At 51.6% G+C, this 22,848-nt stretch overlaps 1 protein-coding gene across 1 annotated transcript; it reads left to right on the forward strand.

Annotated features, from left to right (window-relative positions):
- The first annotated feature begins 642 nt into the window (after positions 1 to 642).
- GTF2H1 (general transcription factor IIH subunit 1) lies at positions 643 to 22,469 on the forward strand. The gene is made up of 15 exons (XM_066583628.1): positions 643 to 765; positions 4,510 to 4,680; positions 7,456 to 7,648; positions 9,043 to 9,205; positions 9,285 to 9,378; positions 10,544 to 10,693; positions 12,364 to 12,443; positions 13,772 to 13,899; positions 15,821 to 15,908; positions 16,021 to 16,109; positions 16,392 to 16,509; positions 17,583 to 17,673; positions 18,819 to 18,934; positions 19,305 to 19,397; positions 21,116 to 22,469. Exons 2-15 carry the CDS (start codon positions 4,527 to 4,529, stop codon positions 21,200 to 21,202), a joined length of 1,644 nt encoding a protein of 547 aa, XP_066439725.1. The 5' UTR covers positions 643 to 765; positions 4,510 to 4,526; the 3' UTR covers positions 21,203 to 22,469.
- Positions 22,470 to 22,848: the final 379 nt, after the last annotated feature.

Below are 22,848 nucleotides of genomic sequence, written 5' to 3' on the forward strand. Positions count from 1 at the left end.
TGTGGCGGTCGTGCCTGAGCGCGCCAATTAGACTGCAGGGTAAATACAGCTAAAATGGGGCAGGATTGCAGTTTTTGTCATTTTCCCTATAAAGAGTTAATAAAATGCTATATGTTCCCCAAAATGGCGCCATTGAGAACTCCCGCCATTCCTGCACAAAGCGACATAGACGCAGAAGTTTTGGTTTTCGAAACGTGAAGAGAAAAAAACGAAGGAAAAGTATAAATGCTGGACTTTAAGGGGTTAATGGTTGAAATACTGTGTAGGTGACACCTTCATTGACTTCAAGAAAAGAGTTAGAGAGCATAATTATATAATAAATGTCTGATGACGTATGACATAACTGTATACAGTAGGAGGAATCTATTTGCGTAGAGTCTATCAAGAGAATACAGCCGCCATTTTGTTGGTGGTTGGCTTCTTTATAAGCGTCACAGCTACTGCGCAAGCCGCTTCCGCTCACGTGATTAGGTATAGGGAGTTGGATTGGCCGATGTTGCGGAGGCCACGTGACCGGGAACAACTAATTCGAATCTCCGTTCCCTATTGACCAATGAGCTTACACAAAGTCGCTGGTGGCTGTCACCGAGGGCCACGTGAGCCTTGGCAGCCAATGAGCGGTTGAGGGTGCGCGTCTGCACGCAGGGGGCAGTTTGGACTGCGCGAAGCTCCGTAGCTCGAGCTCAGGCAGGGGAAGAGGAAGCGGTGAGCGGGGCCGCCAGGGAGCATGGAGGAGCTGCCGCCTGTGTGCGCCTAACCGGAGCGGTATGTGCCTCCATATGTCACCTACCTGCCCTGTACACGTGTGTCCATAGTGACCCCGACATCCTATGTGCTAATACACGGTGACAGCCCGAGTACAGCGCCCCCAGGAGCCTGCTTATGTAATACACAATATACTGTAATAAACACCCCCTGACCGAATACTTACCGTATATCTCGTAGTACACGGCTGGCTCCTGGGGGCATGTAAACCGCTACCGTATATGCCCTAATACACTGTCCTCTATACCCCTGCCCCAATATACAGATCCCCTACCATATATCTGCTAATACACGTCTGGGGGCATGCACCTACCATACACTCCCTAATACTGTCCTCTAGACCCACTGTGCCACATTATATAGCGTAATATGCTGTCCTTTGTACCCCTCCCCATTATAAACTGCCCCTACCGTATACCCTCTAATACTGACTCATAGTATCATCGGTACAATGATTATACATCCCCTACCGTATATACTCTAATATGCCCCCAGCCGTATCGGTCCGGGGTGTTAGATTGTGTAGACTGGATACATTGTAACAAACCCTCAGCTGTCAGAATTTAGACCTTAAACATACAGCGGAGCGAGGCGTGACGTCCGTGCAGAAAGCCGCGCAGCGTCTCCTTGTAAGTTATGTCGCTGCCGAGGATTCTGGGATACTTAGGGCCGCGTGGCGGACTGGATGTGGAATCTGCGCAGGATGTAAAGCAGATCCTCCCCCGGCAGCGTTCCCGGGGCTCCGCCTGCGGCCCGCGCCGGCGTCCACAGGGCGACGATTACTTTTTCTGTGCCGACTTTGGAATCCGCTGCTGAAGAAAAAAGTGGCGCTCGGCCTCTTGATGTCGGATCGCGTTGTTTTCAGCGCAGCGACTGCCGGCACTCATCCGCAAATCCGCCCTCAAACCTGCAAATTTCTGCTGCCGTGTTCATTGAAATCTGCCCAAATCTGGCGCAAACGTCCCCCCCCCCCCCCCGTGTGACCGCAGCTGACGGGATCCGATACGTTTTCTTATAAAGCGGTTTAAGTGTGCGATCGTTACCTGATTGGTTGCTCCGCGCTTCTGCGCCACTTTTCCTTTTCATCCACTTTAGCAAATCTCTGCCGTCGGTTTTGACCCTTCGTTCCCCGGATTTCTGTTGCACATATAGATCTGTCCATCGTGTCGCTGCCCGGCAGCCTGTCGCTCGCTGACTCCATCGTCGTCCTACTTAAAGGGGTCCTCCAGCCATTAAAGCGGTTGTCAAGGAACCAGACTGCACTACAATAATAAAGTGAACTATGCTTTCTCCTCCGCGTCTGCCGGCATCCATCGCTGCAGCCCCGCTGTGATCCCGGTGATGATTGGGACAGATGATGTCACAGGAAATCAGGTGACCGCTGCAGCCAATGAGAGGCATCAGCGTCACATTCCTGAACTCCTGGCATCAGCGTCAGGTTCCTGAACTCCTGGCATCAGCGTCACGTTCCTGAACTCCTGGCATCAGCGTCACGTTCCTGAACTCCTGGCATCAGCGTCACGTTCCTGAACTCCTGGCATCAGCGTCACGTTCCTGAACTCCTGGCATCAGCGTCAGGTTCCTGAACTCCTGGCATCAGCGTCAGGTTCCTGAACTCCTGGCATCAGCGTCAGGTTCCTGAACTCCTGGCATCAGCGTCAGGTTCCTGAACTCCTGGCATCAGCGTCAGGTTCCTGAACTCCTGGCATCAGCGTCACGTTCCTGAACTCCTGGCATCAGCGTCACGTTCCTGAACTCCTGGCATCAGCGTCAGGTTCCTGAACTCCTGGCATCAGCGTCAGGTTCCTGAACTCCTGGCATCAGCGTCAGGTTCCTGAACTCCTGGCATCAGCGTCAGGTTCCTGAACTCCTGGCATCAGCGTCAGGTTCCTGAACTCCTGGCATCAGCGTCAGGTTCCTGAACTCCTGGCATCAGCGTCACGTTCCTGAACTCCTGGCATCAGCGTCAGGTTCCTGAACTCCTGGCATCAGCGTCACGTTCCTGAACTCCTGGCATCAGCGTCACGTTCCTGAACTCCTGGCATCATGGTGCTCGGGATGTGAGTGCCGATGGCAGAAGAACAAGTGGCAATATTGATGCCTCTCATTGGCTGTGACATCATCTGTCACAATCATCACCGGGATCACAGCGGGGCTGCAGCGATGGATGGTGGCGGAGCGGTCGGTATAGTTCATGTTGTTTTAGTACAGACCGCCCTATTACAGCGGGGTCGTCCAGTAAACTGCACCAAGATGCACAACCTCTCCCCGAATGCCGGCCCGGTGGCAAGCAGCTGATTACCTCCGGAACTCCAGGAGTCAGAATGTAGGATTACAGGGTGATGGATATGAATGGCGGGGGGGCTGCCGAAACGGAAGCTGCTATTACTGGTCACTGTGTTCTGGATCGTAGCTGGGGTCCCGAGCAGAAGACCCCGCTGCCTGACGCTCGTATGTCCTCATGGGGCGCCTGAACAGGGACGTGCTCCTTAACCCCTTCACAACCGCCTACTGTAAGTTTACGTTGGGTGGCTGTGAAGTGTATATGGAGCGGCTCAGGAGCCGAGTCCGCTCAATACCCGTCAGCTGTCAGCGGTTTCTGCCGCCGGCAGCCATTGTTTTGGTTTTTTGTGGCATACCAGCTCCCAAAAAAATTTGTGTTTCCCAAAATGGGTCTAATAATACCTGCAGACCCCCCCCCACCATCCCGCAAAAAACAAGTTCACACTGCAGTGGTCCATGTTGGTACTGCATTTAATTCAATCACAGCTGTGCCTGCAGTACCGATTCTGGCCTCTGCACTACGGACAGCGCTATGTGCTTCCTGTGCTGTCTATACTGACACTGGGACCACTAATGCAGGACCCCTACCACGTCCCTCTCCTGCAGCATGTCCATGGAGGCGGTGCAGCGATAACCCGCTCTACCGGAAGTACGAAAACAATCGTCTCGGGGTGATTATCTGTTTGCATCGTGTTGTACGCAGCGGCAGGCGGTCGGGGTCCCAGCGGTCGGACCCCCACGTATCATGGATGGGTGATAAAGGTCGGGAATCCCCCTTAGCTGTCTCCGACCGAGGGCCGAGTCACCAGGAGAGAAGAGCGCACAAATTCTACCCGTTGGTGCGACACACAGAACTGTGCGACACGTTAACCCTTTGTATCCAGTTGGTTAATTTACTCTGTCGCTCTTCTCGCAGTGACGCTGCGAGACGGAAAGACTGGCGCTTGTTCCATTTTTGGGTGATTTCCTCTATTATTTCCTATGGGAGGCAGAATCATCGCATCGCACTCGCCTGCACCTGCGACGGGACTCTTTGAAGTACGGGGGAGCGAATGTTGGTTTGTTTCCCTGCTGCACGCGAACCCCACTGCTTCAGTTCAGACGCGCAGCGACATTTGAATCTCGCACCATCCATCCGAGAGAAAAAACACCTGTGAACAAACGCATGGATAGCGGCACGTTATTATCACGCGCGCCATATCCGCCCGTATTTTTATCAGTCACCCGTCTGCATGCAGGATCCTGGGACCGGCGGGGGGGGGATCTCGTTGGCGGCAGGTTTGTGTCGGTGACCACTCTGCTTCCCTCCAGATGTTGTAGCGTCACTCGCCAGCACCTTCAGGGTTAATAATCCCCGTCAGTCTCGCCATTAATCTGACCCCCGCGCTCCTTACTGTGACTCATCAGATTATCCGCTCGGTCAGCACCATGAATACATCTTGTCGCCTTCTTCTCCCGCAGCGCCCGCCGTCTCCATCATGGCTACGTCATCCGAAGAAGTGTTACTGATTGTCAAGAAGGTGCGTCAGAAGAAGCAGGATGGGGCCCTTTACCTGATGGCGGAGAGGATCGCCTGGGCCCCCGAGGGGAAGGACCGCTTCAGCGTCAGCCACATGTATGGAGATATCAAGTGTGAGTGAGCGCTAAAGTGTCGCCCTGTAATTGTGCAGACCACGCGGTTACCGCCGCTCTGATGCATTGTGGGTAGAAGCGGAAAGCTTCGGTCGACTTAACCGTGTGCGTGCATGCACTGCTCTGCAGGTTTAGGGCACGTCCGGGTGCATGCATGCACTGCTCTGCAGGTTTAGGGCACGTCCGGGTGCATGCATGCACTGCTCTGCAGGTTTAGGGCACGTCCGGGTGCATGCATGCACTGCAGGTTTAGGGCACGTCCGGGTGCATGCATGCACTGCTCTGCAGGTTTAGGGCACGTCCGGGTGCATGCATGCACTGCTCTGCAGGTTTAGGGCACGTCCGGGTACATGCATGCACTGCTCTGCAGGTTTAGGGCACGTCCGCGCGGGGCGGGGAAATGCTGCAGATTTACCGCTTTGCATCACGAAGGGTAAAATCGCCGCAGCGGACAGCGATCCCCGGGGAGTTCTGCAGCACGTGGACGCTGGAGGCTGCCCGCTCGTCTCTCTCGGCTCCGGGATGGAGGATCTTGGCCGTTGTCAGCAGGTCACACTGTGACCCCCAGCGCTGACCGCTGAGCACACTGACATCCCATTACTTTCTGCGTCCTCAGAGGTCCTGCTGCGTGAAGCGCTGGTGAGGGGTGGGAGAGGGGAAGTAAGTGCACCTGTATGGATGCTTGCAGGGTCCCCAACCGTGACGAGATGACATTTGGTGGTGTCACCACTGGAGGCGCTCTCTATGTCCACAGATCTGACAGCTGGAGCCCCAACCAGCAGCCGCAGCATCAAACTTCTGTTTTCTTCCAGCTGGACGCCTGAAAGCCCCCATAAAGGTCCATCTGCGCCCCTTTTCTCTGCTCCTAACTGACGCTGTCAGCTATTTTGCATTGGCAGGTTAACGACTTTGGCCCTTTAATCATGGAGGCGAAGGGATGCTTCCTGGCAGAGAACTGATTCCAGTCCTGATGCCGGCGGCTGCACTACTGAGGCCGTCTGACACCACATCCCACGCTGACTTGTGTGTCGTGTTGTCAGGCAAACAATCCCTTTAAAGAGGTTGGACCAAGATTGCAAGTTCTCCCCAATCCACAGCTGATTGGTGGGAGCCGGGCATCGGACCCCCGTTCTGCAGATTGGCAGGGGTCTTAGTGGTGAGACCTGCACTGATCAGCCAGTTATCTCCTATCCTGTGCGAAGAACTACGTGCAATCAGCTAATGGTCCTCGTTAGGTGAGGAGGAGGAGAAGTGGCATTACTGCGGCGCTGCTCTGCAAGGACGGGGTTGTGTCAGTGCGGGACGTTGGCGCCCCTCTGATCATAAACTGAACGCACCATCAGTAACATCCGCTAGCTTTCCCTGGGCCGCCCTTGTGCCGGAGTTATCCTGCTTTTCCCCTTCTTCCATCCCTGCATCGGGCTTCTCACCCGTCTGCACTGACTTTGGCCCCGCGGAGCTCCTGTGCGCGGAGCGCTCTCTCTCACTCCTCTCTAGCGCTACTTAGGGTCCGGATGCAAGGAGCGACGAAGCGGGGGCAGGAGAGAGGGCCGTGATGTACATGTATGGATGCTCCCAGGGTCTGATGGCGCGGCATGCATGGGCGGTGGAGGAGGGACTTCTCGCTCACTCTGTCCAATGAGCTGCTCCGACAGCCCTGACTAACCGCTGCAGCGTACAAACAGGAGAAGCTCATTGGACAGAGGAGAGCACCTGAGCAAGAAGCCCCTCCTCCACCGCCCTTGTATGCCGCACCATCAGACTTCATCTTCTCACTGCTGGAGACCCTAAAAGCCCCCCTTGGTGGCGCGGCCTACTTTGGCCCTAAGGACCCGATGACTTTTGGGGGGATTTTTATCTCTATTTTTCAAAAGCCACGCCTTTTTTTGCGGGACGAGCCGTAGTTTTTATTGGCACCATTTTGGGGTGTAAATGCCTTTTTTAGATCCCTTTTATTGCTATTTATGGGAGGCAAAACGAACAAAAAAGCATTTTGGCTCCGTTTTCTAGCTTTCAATTGATTATACGGGTCACTATTGATGTGGCACCAAACGGGTTTGTTTGTTTGTTTGTTTTTTGACATTTTAAACTGAGAGTGGAAAGTGTGCAAAAACTTTTTTGTTAAATTTTTTTTATTAGTTTTTTTTCCCCCTTTTTGTTTTTTACTAGTTTTATTTCATTTTTACATTTTGTAATGTCCCTGTAGAGGACTTATGATCGCTCTGATAATACACTGCAGTACTTCTGTACTGCAGTGCATTATCTCTTCTCATAGCGATCACAGGCCATGGCCATGGCAGACCTGGACATCCTTGTCTAGTGTCCGGTTGCCATGGCAACCCGTCAGCTGTCCACAATTGCATTAAAGAGGGCTGATGACATCGCAGAGGGAGCGCCTTACCTCTGTGAGCCTGTTATATTCTGTGATCGCAGCATGTAAGGGGTTAACAGTGGGGATCGGTGTTCTCACATTGCGGATGGCGCGGGCTCAGCTTCTGAGACTGTGCCATCTATAGGACATAAGTGTACGTCCATTTGTGGGAACTGTTCCCTCCCTCGGGGGGTAGGTTTATGTCCTGGGGTGGGAAGGGTTAGCAATGGGGGGAAATAATACAGCTTTTTATATCTTCTAGCTGAGACCTGATGAGGCTGCACTACTGGGAGCGTCCGCCACCTCGTCCCTCTCTGGTCTATGGGACCTGCAGATGGTCCCTGTAAGGTCCTGCAGCGCGTCTTTAACCCCTCGTATGACCGTCTGCTGTTTGCTCTCTGCAGGTCAGAAAATCAGCCCTGATGGAAAAGCGAAGGTGCAGCTGCAGCTCGTGCTGCACGCCGGGGAGACCACCAACTTCCACTTCTCCAATGAAAGCACAGCAATAAAGGAGAGGGACGCAGTCAAAGAGCTGCTGCAGCAGCTGCTCCCCAAGTTCAAGAAGAAGGCCAACAAGGAGCTCGAGGAGAAGAACAGGTGAAGCCCCCGAGATGATTTAGGGACGACCTCTTTAACCCTGTCAGTGACTGTTTTTTTTCCTATCCTGCCTTCTAAGACCGATGGCTTCATGGCCCCCGTTGGCTCCGCTGTGCGGCCGCTCGCTGCTGCAGGGTTTGCTGCATTTTCCAGATAATGGCGTAGGAAAAACTAAATTGTGCCATTTTTTTGGGAGGGTTTATTTTTACTTCCTCCACGTTGCAGATAAAGTGCCGACTTCACTTCATTCTTCGGTGCAATTACTGCAAAACCCAAGTTTTATAGAGTTTTTCTGTTTTGCTATATCCATTGTATCTCCCCGCTGTGTTTTTAGGGCGGTGAGCTGGATCTTCAGTCGGGATTTGAAGCTTGATGCAACTTTTTCTATTTTTTTTTTTTTTTTGGAGCTGCGACGTGACCAAATAAGAGCAATTCAGATCTTCTTCTTTTCATTTTACTGATGTTCCCCATAGAAGATAAATGCACAATATTTTCCTAGATTGGCCGTTTCCGGGGGCGCCCGACCCGTTATGTTACATCTTTTATACAGAGAGAAGGTTTTATTTTGTTTTCTCTTTAAATACCTAAAACGTCTTATTTTTCTCACTTTCTGTTTGTTGATCCCTCTGGGGGACTTGAACTTGCGATTGTCTGGTTGCCTATGCAGCTCATGAAGCTGACCGCACTCAAGGCTTAAAGGGGTTGTACCACAGTAGACTCTTATCACCTCCCTATAGGACGAGTGATGAAAGACTCACATTCTTGGGATCTATGGGGGGTCTCACCACTGAGCCCCCCCAAGGATGTGAGTCTTATGTCTCCCTCCTCTAAGCCGCTGTGGGTTCGCTGCTCCCCCTTTGAATGGAGCAGCAGTAGCACATGCGCCATCTTCTCCTCACTGCAGGTAAGTGCCGTGATCCCACAGGTACGAGAAGAGGGACACAGGAGCCCCGGTCTCAGGGTCAGTGGGGGTCTCAGTGGTGAAATCCCCACCAGTCAGACTTTTATCACCTATCCACAGGATCGGGCATATGGTGGTGCAACCCCTTTAATAGGCCAAAACCCCTGGGAGCCTCCACCAGGCCCCATGCTGCCATGGCTACTGAACGGCACCCCAAAGTCTTGTTGTGGGGTGAGAGGGGGATCATCCTCCTTCTGTCAGGCATCTAGAGGGTTGGCGGCTGGGTTGGCGTTCTCCTGATCCTGCACTGACTGTTCGCACATCTGACATTGATGCTGGATCGCGCAGAAGGGTTCCTGGAGTGAAGTTCGGGTTACAGATCTTTATAGACCGTCTGCATATGGCGGGTCATCGGACACGTTCTCGGTCCTCTCTGAGGCCGCAGACCCCTCCTCGCTTGGGATGAAGCTCATGTCTTCTTTTCTCCTTGTAGGATGTTGAAGGAGGACCCGGTCTTGTTCCAGCTCTACAAGGACCTCGTGGTCAGTCAGGTGATCAGCGCCGAGGAGTTCTGGGCCAATCGCCTGAGCCTCAACTCGCTGGAGAACAGCCTGTCCAACAACAAGCAGGACGTGGGGATCTCGGCCGCCTTCCTGGTGCGTGGAGGACTATGTATTATATGACGTGTATCGGGGGGCGGAGGAAGGAAGTGATCATTTCTGTTTTTCTTCTAAGGCCGATGTTCGTCCCCAAACTGACGGCTGCAACGGACTGCGATATAACCTGACGCCCGACATCATCGAGTCCATATTCCGCACGTATCCTGCAGGTGCGACTTCAGATTGTAACCTTCTAATATCTATACAGATGTGGCCGCTGCTCAGGTGTAAACTGAGGGCCCCGTGAACTACACCGACCGCCCCTTTATCAGCCCCCATCTAGTAGCGTCGGACTCCTTTAGTCTTCAGATCCGCAGCAGCTTGTTGTGGTGTAGATTCCATCGGTGATGAAATGGTTCTGCAGGAATACCGGCCCCTGCGGACAGGAAGCTTCTTGTACTTCCTGCAGATTAGATGGCGGTGCTGACATGTTCTGACCGGCTGACAGGAAGGGGTCAGCGATTCATGCTGCTTGCACCAAATTCTGACCTCCCATTAGCAACAGAAATCTGGACCCATCTGACCAGGAGATGTTTCTCCGCTGCTCAGTGATACAAGTTTTGCGCTCTTTTGCCCGCTGGAGTCTTTCTGTTTCTCTTGGACACAATGGTGCTGGAACTGGTCGCCCGCTGTTATACCATCCGTGCGGAGGAACGGCGAGTTGTGCGTTCGGACACGTTAGTTGGAGCTCCAGCGTTGTATTCAGCTGACTGTGCAGCCTGTTGGTCAGAACGATTCCTGACATCCTCCTCCGACCCCTTTCAGTGATGAGTTGTTTCTGTCCGCAGGATCCCCTTCTCGCTGGATGTTTTCCTCAATCGCGCCATTCTCTGTATACTCTCCACACTGTTATATGAGAAACCTCCCTCCGGTTGGTGGTGAGCCCCCGGCTAGTCCAGCACCAATGACCGGCCTCGTTGGAAGTCGCTCCGATCGCTGGATCTTCCATCTAAAGTGGATTCAGACTGAGACTGATCCGCGGAAAACTTGTCATGTGATTTTATGCCGCATTCCGGGGTCACGGGGGAATTACCATACAGGGGGCGCTGATCGTGAGAAGGCCGGGGGCTGTAATGAAGGGGGCGGTCAGTGTATAGTGATGCCCGTAGATGCCTAGCTCCGCCCCTTGTAATGTTCTATCTGGGAGGAGGGACACGTTTTTAGGGTAGAGGAGCACACTGTTACTCCGGCGTCTGGCTGCGCGTTCCTTGCATCTGTCTCAGAGCTGTAACTTCTACAGGGCCGGACATTGTGAGTTTCCCGTCTCGCACCGCCGGATCCTCGCGGCGGCGAATACCTTAATGAATGATAATCGCTCTTTTCACTTTCTTGCAGTGAAGCTGAAATACGATGAGAACGTCCCCCACAACATGACGGAGAAGGAGTTCTGGACGCGCTTCTTCCAGTCCCATTACTTCCATAGAGATCGGCTCAACACTGGATCCAAAGACCTGTTTGCGGAGTGCGCCAAGCTGGACGACAAAGGTGCTGGTTGTATTTTGCACTTTTTCTGTAGCGCTAACCGCCCTCATGCCGCCGCCGCCGCGCCCATGAAACAGACAGAGATACAGGCAGGCGCTCACGTAAAGAAAGAAAACCCGATCCTAAAGGTGCGTTCACACCCAGCTGATCTGCTGCGGATCTGCAGCAAAATCTGCAACTAATTCCGCAGCAAATCAGCCACGTGCGAACGCATCGGCTCTCATCCTAGCACAGCGCCACGTACATTCGCCGGTCACTGCGGGTGACAACGAGGGGTATGGAGGGTAGAACGCCCAACATTTGCACCTAGATTGTAAGCCCCGCCTTCGGCTCACCTTGTATCAGCATGTTTTTGCAAAAACCCACGCATTTGTAACCCGTTATGCAATCCTGTGAAAGAATAGGAAAGTCAAGAGGTCTGACAGAGGGTCCTGCTGACCTTTATCGTGGGAGCGGGGCCAGATATTAGAGGGTCCTGCTGACCTTCATCGTAGGAGCGGGGCCAGATATAGAGGGTCTTGCTGACCATCTTGGGAGCGGGGCCAGGTATAGAGGGTCCTGCTGACCTTCATCGTGGGAACGGAGACAGATATCGAGGGGTCGGGTGACCTTCATCGTGGGAGCGGGGCCAGATATAGAGGGTCCTGCTGACCTTCACCGTGGGAAAAGCCAGGTATAGAGAGGTCAGGGGACCTTCATGGGAGCTGGGCCAGATTTAGAGGGTGCTGCTGACTTTCATTGTGGGAGCGCAGCCAGATATAGAGGGTCCTGCTGACCTTCATTGTGGGAGCAGGGCCAGATATAGAGGGTTCTGCTGACCTACATCGTGGGAGTGGGCCCAGATATAGAGGGTCCTGCTGACCTTCATTGTGGGAGCGCAGCCAGATATAGAGGGTCCTGCTGACCTTCATTGTCGGAGCGAGCCCAGATATAGAGGGTTCTGCTGACCTTCATCGTGGAAGTGGGGCCAGATATAGAGGGTCCTCCTGACCTTTATTGTCGGAGCGAGCCCAGATATAGAGGGTTCTGCTGACCTTCATCGTGGAAGTGGGGCCAGATATAGAGGGTCCTGCTGATCTTCATTGTGGGTGCGGGGCCAGATATAGAGGGTCCTCCTGACCTTTATTGTCGGAGCGGGGCCAGATATAGAGGGCCCTGCTGACCTTCATCGTGGGAGCGCGGCTGGATATAGAGGGTCCTGCTGACCTTCATCGTGGGAGCGGGGCCAGACAAAGACAGGTCGGGCATTTTCTGCTAAAACTTGTAATTGGCTCTATACAAGTACATTTTGTTACAGGGGGCTCTGTGGCTCCTCGACGCTCATCGCTTCACCTCCAGGCGTTCCGCTGTCAGTATAGCATTGGACACGGCGTTCTCCCGTTTCTGCACCACTTCTCTGACTACCTGGTGCATGCTGGGTATTAGTAGAAGACCCTTCATGCTCTGATTACTCAGTGCTGCATCAGGTAGTCGGAGAAGCGGCGCCGCCATCTTTATTTCTTCCCCTCCGCCCCACCCGCATTGTATGGAGTGGGATCGGCTCCCGCTCCATACTAACCCGGAGGTTGTAACTGTACGTCCTGGGGCGTTAAGGGGTTAAAAGCTCCATTGACCCTTGCAGTGCTGGAAACCCTCCTGCTTCCATATAATGAACTCCTCCGATCTGTTTCTAGGTCTGAAATCTTTGGTGTCCCAAGGCGTTAAAAACCCAATGTTAGATTTGATGTCTCTGGAGGACAAGTGTCTGGATGAGGTAAGACGCCCGCCGATCCTGCTGCGTACCGATGGCCGTGCCCACATTGGAGTTTGGTCGCTTACAGTCTCGTCTCCGTGCCGCGATGACTGACGCCTTACCATTTTCTGACAATATGTTGCATATTCGCAGTGATGCGCCTCCACTGAGATTTGTGTAGCATTGGGGTGGTGCGTCTGATACATGCCGGTTCCACCTCTGCGATCGGCATCTGTCTCTAGTTCTGGCCCAATGGGGCGTTAAGGAATTACGGAAACGGCCGCGTGGGCTGCGCTGTTCTTGGTCACTTCTTATAAAAGTATTCCCAGTGCAGCCATAATGGGCCAAGATGGGAAGGTGACGTACAAGCTGGACGCCTGTTCTGTAAGCGCACAGCGGAGGGCTCCGGGACGGTTGTCTGCCAGTAGCGTCCTCCTACCCTGGGGCTGCGCGGTGACCTTTGGGTGCGATAGGGGTTGTGACCTCGCACTAATACTGACGTCAGTGGCGTCGTGGTGCGAGTTGCAGGTTGGATTTTCTTGCGACCTGTGACTCGCACCTTGACACCATTGACTTCAGGGTGAGTGTGAGCTCACAGGGCTACACAGCAATTTGTGGCCATGAAGCCCGTCGCGGCTAAACCCCACCATGTAGCACGAGCCGTATTCACACGATCCGCAGGGAACAGACCGGTTGTAATCCGCATCTTTGTCCGTCTGTCATCTGAACACATTGTGTGTCTTATCTGTTTTCCTTGGAAGGTGAAACCATTGGGCTCCTTCCAGCGTCACTTAGCAACGATTTATGGGAATCCGAGCGCACGCAGATGTCGCGCCGCCTTGTCTCCTGCAATCATCGACTTGAAAGGACTGATATTATTTGGGGAATCAGACCTTGCAGCAGTTTTCAATACAGCTTTTGGGCCAGAAGTGGATCCAGCAGGTAGATGCCAACTATGGCGCAGCTGGTGATATATGCCCATTCACTGGAAACCAGTCCCTCCTATATAACAATCACGTGTGATCCATATTTGACCACTAGAGGGCAGAAGCAGCCACGTGTTGTTCATGCAGCCAGTTTAGCATTGGCGACCGTGTTGGACTTCATTGCACAATCCAATGTAACGCCGTGATATTCGCTATTGGCCGCTGGGACCCGACGCTTTATAACGGCCCCCGTATAGCGAGGGCTGACCCTTGCATCGTGTTGTCCATTGGCTTGTTTCTATGTCTTCATCCAGGATCGTCCCTCTGCTCGCCGTGGATGAAGCGCCGCCTCCTCCGTCCTGATTGGCTGCCCTTCTGGGCATTGTGTTGTATGTAGCTGACCGTGATGTCGTCTTCTTTCAGGGATACGGGATCTCATCGGTGCCATCAACTTCAAATGCAAAGTCTGTGAAAGAGAACAGTAACGCCGCCATCATTAAACGCTTCAACCACCACAGTGCCATGGTGCTGGCCGCGGGACTCCGGAAAGAGTGAGCCTTACCTCAATCAGCTGTAGGCCGCCCTACAAAGGCGTCTTAGACCAGCGGTTTAGCGCGGTGTTTCTAATGCGCGCTAAATCAAATGCTGTCTGCTCTATTTTAGTGCGTTGCAGCGCTGTTTCACGCATCGCATCACCCATTGCAATCCTGGGGGGTCACAAACTGCGTCCTAAAACACTATAAAATACTGTGTTTAAGAACGCAGCGTATTTACAAACGCCGGGCAGAGCGGCCTTATTGCCGGACGGAACCGGACACTCCTCCCGATCGTCCCGATTCAGTAGGACAGTCCTGGACTTCAAATGTCCTTATTTCACCTATCTGCTCTGCATCCTCAGAACGCAGGCGACCCCCCCCCCCCCCCCCCCCCGCTTCACCCTTCATCTCACCGGGGTGGGCAGCCATAATGTACCAGATGCTCCTAATCACAGCAGCAGATGCCGGAGGAGACTGGCGGAGGGGTCTCCCCTGTTCGTTTTGTGGACGGGGATAGATGGGCTTTAACTCTGCTGTTCTAAGTTGGGAGGCACTCAGGGGGCATCACTAGGGGCACTTCTATATTTTGAGGGGCATTAAGGGGAAATCTTTACTGTGGAGGCATTAAGGGGGTCTATTTACTATATGGTTCATTACAACTAGGAGACGGGCACCAAAGGGTCGTCCTTTGTGAGGAGGACTAAGGGGGAATCTTTATTGTTGGGAGGCGTAGCTGAGGGCACTAAGGAGGGATCTGTGTGCGGGGGCACTAAGGAGGGATCTGTGTGCGGGGGCACTAGGGAGGGATCTGTGTGCGGGGGCACTAAGGGAGGGATCTGTGTGCGGGGGCACTAAGGGAGGGATCTGTGTGCGGGGGCACTAAGGAGGGATCTGTGTGCGGGGGCACTAAGGAGGGATCTGTGTGCGGGGGCACTAAGGAGGGATCTGTGTGCGGGGGCACTAAGGAGGGATCTGTGTGCGGGGGCACTAAGGAGGGATCTGTGTGCGGGGGCACTAAGGAGGGATCTGTGTGCGGGGGCACTAAGGAGGGATCTGTGCGGGGGCACTAAGGAGGGATCTGTGCGGGGGCACTAAGGGAGGGATCTGTGTGCGGGGGCACTAAGGAGGGATCTGTGTGCGGGGGCACTAAGGAGGGATCGTTTTTTTGCATGGGTTATCATGGAGGACATTAAGGAGTCATCTTTACTGTATGCACTTCATTAATGTGAGGGGGACTCTCGGATCATCTTTTGTGAGGGGCATTAAGGGGGAATCGTTATTGTGGGGAGGCATCTGTGTCGGCACGAAGAGGGAATCTTTACTGTTTGAGGGCATCACAGAGGGCATTAAGGGGCTATCTTGTACTTAAGGGGACATCAGTATGAGCACTAAGGGGGCATCTATATTGTGGGGATTCTTACAGCCGCCGAAGGTAGCATCTGTGTGGAAGTCACTAATGGGGAAGCTTTACTGTATGGGGACATCAGAGGGCACTAATTGGCCATCTTCATCTTTACTGTATGGTGCATCACTACTGTAAGAGGGCACTAAGGGGTTATGTTTTGTGTGGGGGCTCTAAGGGGAGATATTTTGTGGTAAGGCATCTGTGTGGGGGCAGTAAGGGGGACTATTTGCTGTATGGTGCATCACAGCTATGAGACGGCACTAAGGGGGAATCTTTATTGTGGGGAGGGCACTAAAGGAGGCATCCTGTGTGGGGGCAGTAAAGGGGAATCTGTTCTGTATGGGGGCATCACAGAGGGCACTAAGGGGCCATGTCTACTATATGGGAGGCACTAAGGTATAATTCTTGGTGAGTGAGGTGTAGTAACTGGCCAGTAATGATGCACGCTTCCCATGTGGTGGGCACTAATGGGGGTCCGTACTTTCTCTGCAGAATAACTGAAGGAGCTTTTTTCTTTCCTCTCTTTTTTAGAGAAGCACAAAATGACCAAAACAGCGAGACGAGCAGCACAGACGGCAACTCCCGCGACTCTGACTTCTTCCAGCCCCCTGTAAAGAAGGTAATACATAAGGGCTGCTGTGAGTGAGGTTGGGGGGCTCCTGTAGGACCCTCTTAGATTTGTCCCCATCGAATTGCTGCGGATCTGCCTCATGTCTGCGCTGTTGTTGTAGGTGAAGTTGCAGGAGGCCATCGACTACGAAGACTTAGAAGTACAGAACGGTATCAAACCAATAGCACTTAACCTCAAGAAATCGGATAGGTAAGGTATAAACCCCCCTGCAGCCTGAGGGGGATTGTCGACGGTTATAAAGAACACTTGGCGCCACATCTAATCACAGGCTGACTGCGGTATTGCAGTCCTTTCCCATTCACATCAATAGAACTGTTCTGCAATACTAGACACAACCTGTGAACAAGTGTGGTGCCACTTCTGGAATACAGCGGCCATGTTTTAGTAATCCTGGACAACCCCTCAGTATTGTCCGCTGCTTGAGGCGGCGTTTGTTGGTCGCTCACTGCTTTATTCTTCGTGTTTCTCCAGGTATTACCATGGTCCCACCCCGGTCCAGTCCCAGCAATATACGACCAGTCAGGATATTATTAACTCCTTCAATAGTATTAACCAACAAATGGAAAACTACGTACCAAGACTAACTCAGGTGGGTGCGGCCGTCGCCAGCCATCGGCACTAAGGGGGCCTCGTACATGAAGTGAAGGATAATCATTATTCATGTTTAATTTGATGATTAAAGGAACACTCTGGGTAAAACGGACATTGAGTCGTGCCCTGCGCAGCGCCCGAGGGGGCGGGGCAATACACGGGATATAAAAGGAGACAGTCAGCAGGTTTGACCCCTATAGACCAGCCTCACCATGTGATTAGTCAGTAGTTTCAGGACCGCTGAGCGACTATAAACATCCTGAAGTGTGTATGGAGCGGGCATGGAAGCCGAGCCCACTCCGTGCCCGGCAGCTACTGGCTGTTTATGATGGGTGACAGCCACGAGCAGAGTTAGCTCACATGTTGGCGAGCGCGATGTTGGGTCGTGACTCGCAGCCCGATATCATACTAGCCCGTGTGAAGTTGGCCCCGCCGTATACAGCACAAGCGATCACAAGTTCAGGCATCACAGGGCGCCGTCCATGGGAAAGTAGAAAAGTTTTTCAATTTGAATTCAGCAAAAAAAAATTTCAAAAAGGTGCTTTATTGTGCAAAAGTGGAAAAACCTAAAAAATAGATAGTTTTGGTAATCGTGCGAGCTGCAGAAAAAATCTTGTCACTCTTGCTGCATGATTAGCGCTGTGAAAAAACGACTACAGAATTGATGCGTTTTCTTTCTCCCGGCCCTTTAAAAAAATGTATAAAAGTTCTTTAACCCTTTCCAATCCAATTTGTATCCTGGTTTTCCTAGGGGGCTTACTCTTTTTCTGCCATTATACAACGGCGCTATATGCTGGCTAAAGCCAGTACTGCATGAGGTGACACGTTGGATAGGCCCCAACAGCAGAGAGGCTGGCAATATACAGTAAGAGAACCCCGACGGACGTCTTCCAACATCGGAGCTGTACAGCCTTAAATCATAATGTCTTTAGACGTCAGACAGTGGATTGGAAAGGGTTAATACCTTATATACACATCCCGCGCACTGCACCATCGTCCGATAGCCAGCAGGGGGCGCCATCATGGGACGTCTACAGAGGGATCTCATTGTGTCGTTCTGTTCCTCCGCAGGTTCTTTCAAGCAGTGCTGCTAGTAGTACAATTTCCGCTTTGTCCCCCGGGGGAGCGCTGATGCAAGGAGGGACCCAGCAAGCCATAAACCGTAAGTTACCAGAGGCGCTCACAAACGTTGGTCGGCGTTTGGTGGTCCTGAAGTGCTTAAAGGGGCTGCGCAAAAATATAAAGATCTCCCCATCCACAGAATAAGGAATAATTGGTGGGGGTCTCACCCCAAGAAGGGGGTCCTGATGGTTCTGAAGCGGTGGCTGCTCAGGCTCGCCGTCACCCTAGAGGTTAACTATATATTCTGGTACAACCCCTTTAACCCTTTAAGGACGCTGACCTTTTTCTTTTTTCAGCTTGCCACTTTGTAACAAAGCAAAGCTTCTTTTGTTTCCCCCTCGCCGTCCGCACGCTCCTATGTGAGGGCCGGGTTGTATTGTTCAGTGGCGGTGTTTAATTTACTCTATAATGTACCAAAAAACTATTAAATATTCTAAGTGCAGCGAAATAGAAATAAGGAACGCGTTGTGCGTGTTTTTACGGAATTCATGTTAATCGTTCCTCTGCGGGTCGGTCTGATTACAGAGATACGAAATTCATATAGAATTTAGTTTAGAAGCGCCGTACTGCCTAAAATATAAACCTTTTGGGTTTCTCCCGCCCCCTCTGACCCCAGGACTTCATTTTTCCGTTATTGGCGCGGTGCACGGGCCTGTCTCCTCTGTTGGTACCATTTGGAGATACATCCGGCTTATCGCTTTTATTCAGTTTTTTGGGTAGGAAGATGGGTTGGCCTAAAAGAAAAAAAAAGTCCTGTGCGCGATAAATAATGCGGTTTTTAAAAATAGATCCGGCTTGTACAGATGCCGCGATACCTCAAAAAACTGCGCCCCCATACGGATGGGTCAATGGAAAATTAAACAGCTATGGCTCTTGGACGGCAAGGACGAAAAACAAAAATAAAAAAATGAAAACACTCTGGTTCTAAGGGGGTTACATTCTGGAGACCTTCCTTAACCCTCTCAGCGGCTCGGAGGATCGGTCCATTGGATCCAGCTGCACTGAGAAGATTCCATGTGGCGCTGCAGGGACCTCACATCGACTTCTCCGCGTCCCTCTATTTCTCAGCACCGTTTTTGGCTAGTACCTCGACAAGTCTGCGGTCACCGACCGCTGTGGTGGCTCCCCCTTGTGGAGGGTTGAGGTCTTGGCATTTACTGACTACAATGTTTGTGTCCCCTTTAGAGATGGTGCCAAACGACATCCAGTCCGAGCTGAAGCACTTATACGTGGCGCTGGGCGAGCTGCTGCGGCATTTCTGGTCCTGTTTCCCCGTCAATACCCCCTTCTTAGAGGACAAGGTAAGATTACAGCGACCTCCCGTATACCTCTACGCACTGTATACGCTGTGTTATATATTCAGGGGTCAGACGGTCCCACCCTGCGGCTGCATCTGAGAGCTCCTGCAGGACGTTGGCGCTGCTGGGAACATCCTAGTGACGCTCTTAGGTCACCCGGGGGGCATCCAATTACTGCTGAGCTGGTAATGAAGTACGAGGAGGGGGGGGGGGGGCAGGTTATGGGCAGTCCGGACTCCCTCCTGTATGTTTTGAAAGGTCCCTGGTCCAGGAAGGGTCAGACCAAGCGAGCGCCGTCCTCTTTGGGCGAGGGTTTCCGCTGACGCGGCCTCCATGCTTTCTCTGGTTGGTGATGACATTGTTTGTTTTTCAGCTTCTGAAGATGAGAAGCAACTTGGAGAGGTTCCAGGTTACCAAACTGTGTCCATTCCAGGAGAAGGTGAAGAAGCTATACCTCGGCACAAATGTAAGTCCCGTCTAAGGGGTGGTAATCTGTAGGTCTGTCTCTTCAGAGGAAATGATGCCGTCCCGGCACTGGTAGTGTCACAGCGGAAGCCTCTTGGGGAATCCATTATTGCTTAGTGTACTTCCAGTTCAGAGTGCAGCGACGTCTTCAGCTTAGGTGCTTCACAGCACATTTCCTCCTTACACTGCATGGAGTATGATGGTTGTGAGCTGGTAAAATACCAGGAGGGAACATCACTGACTGCAGTCGTATCTCATTACTTTCTATGAGACCCAAAGGGTTCTGCTGCAGTGAGGCCACTTACCTGCGTGCGCTACATAGACACCACAATGTCTGTAATACAAGTTGTCATTAGAAGCAGTCAGCAAGCTTGTGGGACAGACATACCTAGCTGAGCTATTATAACGCAAGAAGCAATTAGTTGTTCCGTCCATCAGGTGACCGTCCAGAGCCGGAAGTAAAGGTGACGAATACCAGAATGCAAATTGCCTGAGAAATGATGTGAACAAACAGAGGGTGCTATGAGATTTCAGCTCTGAAACCAGCAGAATAGGGAGTGCAGCTCTGGAGTATAATACAGGATGTAACTCAGGATCAGTACAGGATAAGTAATGTATGTATACAGTGACTCCGCCCGCAGAATAGTGAGTGCAGCTCTGGAGTATAATATAGGATGTTACTCAGGATCAGTACAGGATAAGTAATGTATGTACACAGTGACTCCACCAGCAGAATAGTGAGTGCAGCTCTGGAGTATAATACAAGATGTAACTCAGGATCAGTACAGGATAAGTAATGTATGTACACAGTGATTCCACCAGCAGAATAGTGAGTGCAGCTCTGAAGTATAATACAGGATGTAACTCAGGATTAGTACAGGATAAGTAATGTATGTACACAGTGACTCCACCAGCAGAATAGTGAGTGCAGCTCTGGAGTATAATACAGGATGTAACTCAGGATCAGTACAGGATAAGTAATGTATGTACACAGTGACTCCACCAGCAGAATAGTGAGTGCAGCTCTGGAGTATAATACAGCATGTAACTCAGGGTCACTACAGGATAAGTAATGTATGTACACAGTGACTCCACCAGCAAAATAGTGAGTGCAGCTCTGAAGTATAATACAGGATGTAACTCAGGATTAGTACAGGATAAGTAATGTATGTACACAGTGACTCCACCAGCAGAATAGTGAGTGCAGCTCTGGAGTATAATACAGGATGTAACTCAGAATCAGTACAGGATAAGTAATGTATGTACACAGTGACTCCACCAGCAGAATAGTGAGTGCAGCTCTGGAGTATAATACAGGATGTAATTCAGCATCAGTACAGGATAAGAAATGTATGTACACAGTGACTCCACCAGCAGAATAGTGAGTGCAGCTCTGGAGTATAATACAGGATGTAACTCAGGAGCAGTACAGGATAAGTAATGTATGTACATAGTGACTCCACCAGCAGAATAGTGAGTGCAGCTCTGGAGTATAATACAGGATGTAACTCAGGAGCAGTACAGGATAAGTAATGTATGTACGCAGTGACTCCACCAGCAGAATAGTGAGTGCAGCTCTGGAGTATAATACAGGATGTAATTCAGCATCAGTACAGGATCTTGCAGTTGCTAGACAATTCTTTCTCCTTTTGTTGCTTTTGTCTTATTGCATGTTCATAGTTCGCCCTCGCTGATTATAATTTGTGTTTTCTCACGCAGATCACGGGTCACATAGAAGAAATGCTTCAGACGGCCTACAACAAGTTTCAGATGTGGCAGTCCCGTCGGATGTTAAAGAAAACGTGAGGCGTTCTCTACAGGACTGTAAAAAATTTCAAAAACCCCACACAACTTGCAAATCACGATGGGCAAACCCATATAGAAAATAACTCCAGTAACACAACACCCGGCAGGCGTGCGTGGGGTGCGGCGCGAGCGCGGCGATGGTCAGAAGTCTCCACGCACCTCGGCTCTGAAGCAGCAGCAGAAACTACAACAAGGCAGAATCTTAAAGGAACCAAAACCTTTTTATTCAAAGAGCCAAAAACAGAAAAAAGGTGTCGGACGTCACATGACGTCACATGATCCGGCTCTGCGCGGTCACTCAGGAAGACGCGCTGCGGATCATCGCTGGAAAGTTACTTTTTTCCTATTCCTGAAGATTCTACCCACAAACCGATACAAATTCTGGCTGCGTTGTACTTCCCGGCGCCGCGGCGCAGGCTACCGGATACGCTTCTCGCTCTTACGTAGGTTTTAGTTCCTGTTTGTTCCAGTTAATAGTTTTGGTTTTGTTTTTGAAAATTTCGTTTCCCTAAAAGTTTTTGAAATAATTCCCCTCCCCTCTTCGTATTTCTGACTCCCAAAGACGAGCGGATTCCTTGCACTGTCGGGTCGGAGGCTCTGGTTGCCCAAATGACGCAATTTATATATGCAAACGATGATATACCCTGTCCTTACTGGTCCGAGGGGGGAGAGGAAAAAAAAGGTTTAGGCTTTTTCTCACCGTTCGCGGGTGAACAGGGAGCCTCCCTCCGCTCCTCCGTCGCTCCTCATGACTGTTACGGTTAGTCGGCAACTCGATCATCATCGGCCGCTGAGGAGCGTGGCCGCAGAATCAGCAAGTCTGTGTTGACCGCCAAGTCCGTGCCATAAGACGTCATTTTGGACCTGTTATCGGAGGAGGCGGCTTCGGGATGCGGGGGTTTCCATGTTGCTCTTTCCTCTCTGGCAGCTCTATTATCTATGCAGATGGGACGATGACGCGGGAGGGCGAAGTTTTGTTTTTTTTTCCATTTGACTTTGAGCGCGTGTCCTCGGATTTCGGCATGTTTCCCCCTCCCCACTACCTTCCTCCTGGACATTGGACCTACCATGATGATGATCAGTTTCTTGTGGGTGCGTACGATGAGCTTTGTGTCACTGGACGCTTTTGAGCCAGATCTGTCACTTGAAGTGTTGCACTTGGATTCCTTGTCATGCAGCCGACGTTCCGCAGATCTCCTACCTTGTTTTTTCTTTTTTTTTATTAATATATACATATATATATATAATAAAAAGAATTCCTAATTTCTCCCGGTGTCATAGTCTGTCTTGGAGGGGGACGATGCTGCAGCCGTGGGCCCGGATCACTCACTGATGGGCTGCTAATCCTGGCTGCTCCAAGAGTTTCCAGAGAGATCTGGTCTTTGCTGGGATCCTCCAGGAGTTTCTGGATCCACAGGCAGGGGTCGGGGCAGCTGGGGTTCAAGACACAATCGGGAAACAGGATGAGGTCTGGAGAGGTAGAGGTTGGGAAAGCTGGCCAGGGACGGATCGGAGAGAGGACATCTCTTTTGCACTAAGATTGGTTTTAAGCATTTGGAGTCTTCACTGCAAGGAGGGGGATTCTGCATTTCACCCCCCCCCCCTCCTACAGAGTAAGTGTTTGATTGCTATTTAGAGATGAGCGA

This window comes from Eleutherodactylus coqui, chromosome 11, assembly GCF_035609145.1.
Source record: "Eleutherodactylus coqui strain aEleCoq1 chromosome 11, aEleCoq1.hap1, whole genome shotgun sequence".
NCBI lineage: Eukaryota > Metazoa > Chordata > Amphibia > Anura > Eleutherodactylidae > Eleutherodactylus > Eleutherodactylus coqui.

Bases quoted from the DNA above. Each gene is read 5' to 3' on its own strand.
- GTF2H1 (XM_066583628.1), top strand. From the start codon at position 4,527: ATGGCTACGTCATCCGAAGAAGTGTTACTGATTGTCAAGAAGGTGCGT. The intron at 10,694-12,363 runs GTGCTGGTTGTA...ATCTGTTTCTAG, and splicing joins CGCCAAGCTGGACGACAAAG to GTCTGAAATCTTTGGTGTCC. The intron at 18,935-19,304 runs GTAAGATTACAG...TTTGTTTTTCAG, and splicing joins CCCCCTTCTTAGAGGACAAG to CTTCTGAAGATGAGAAGCAA.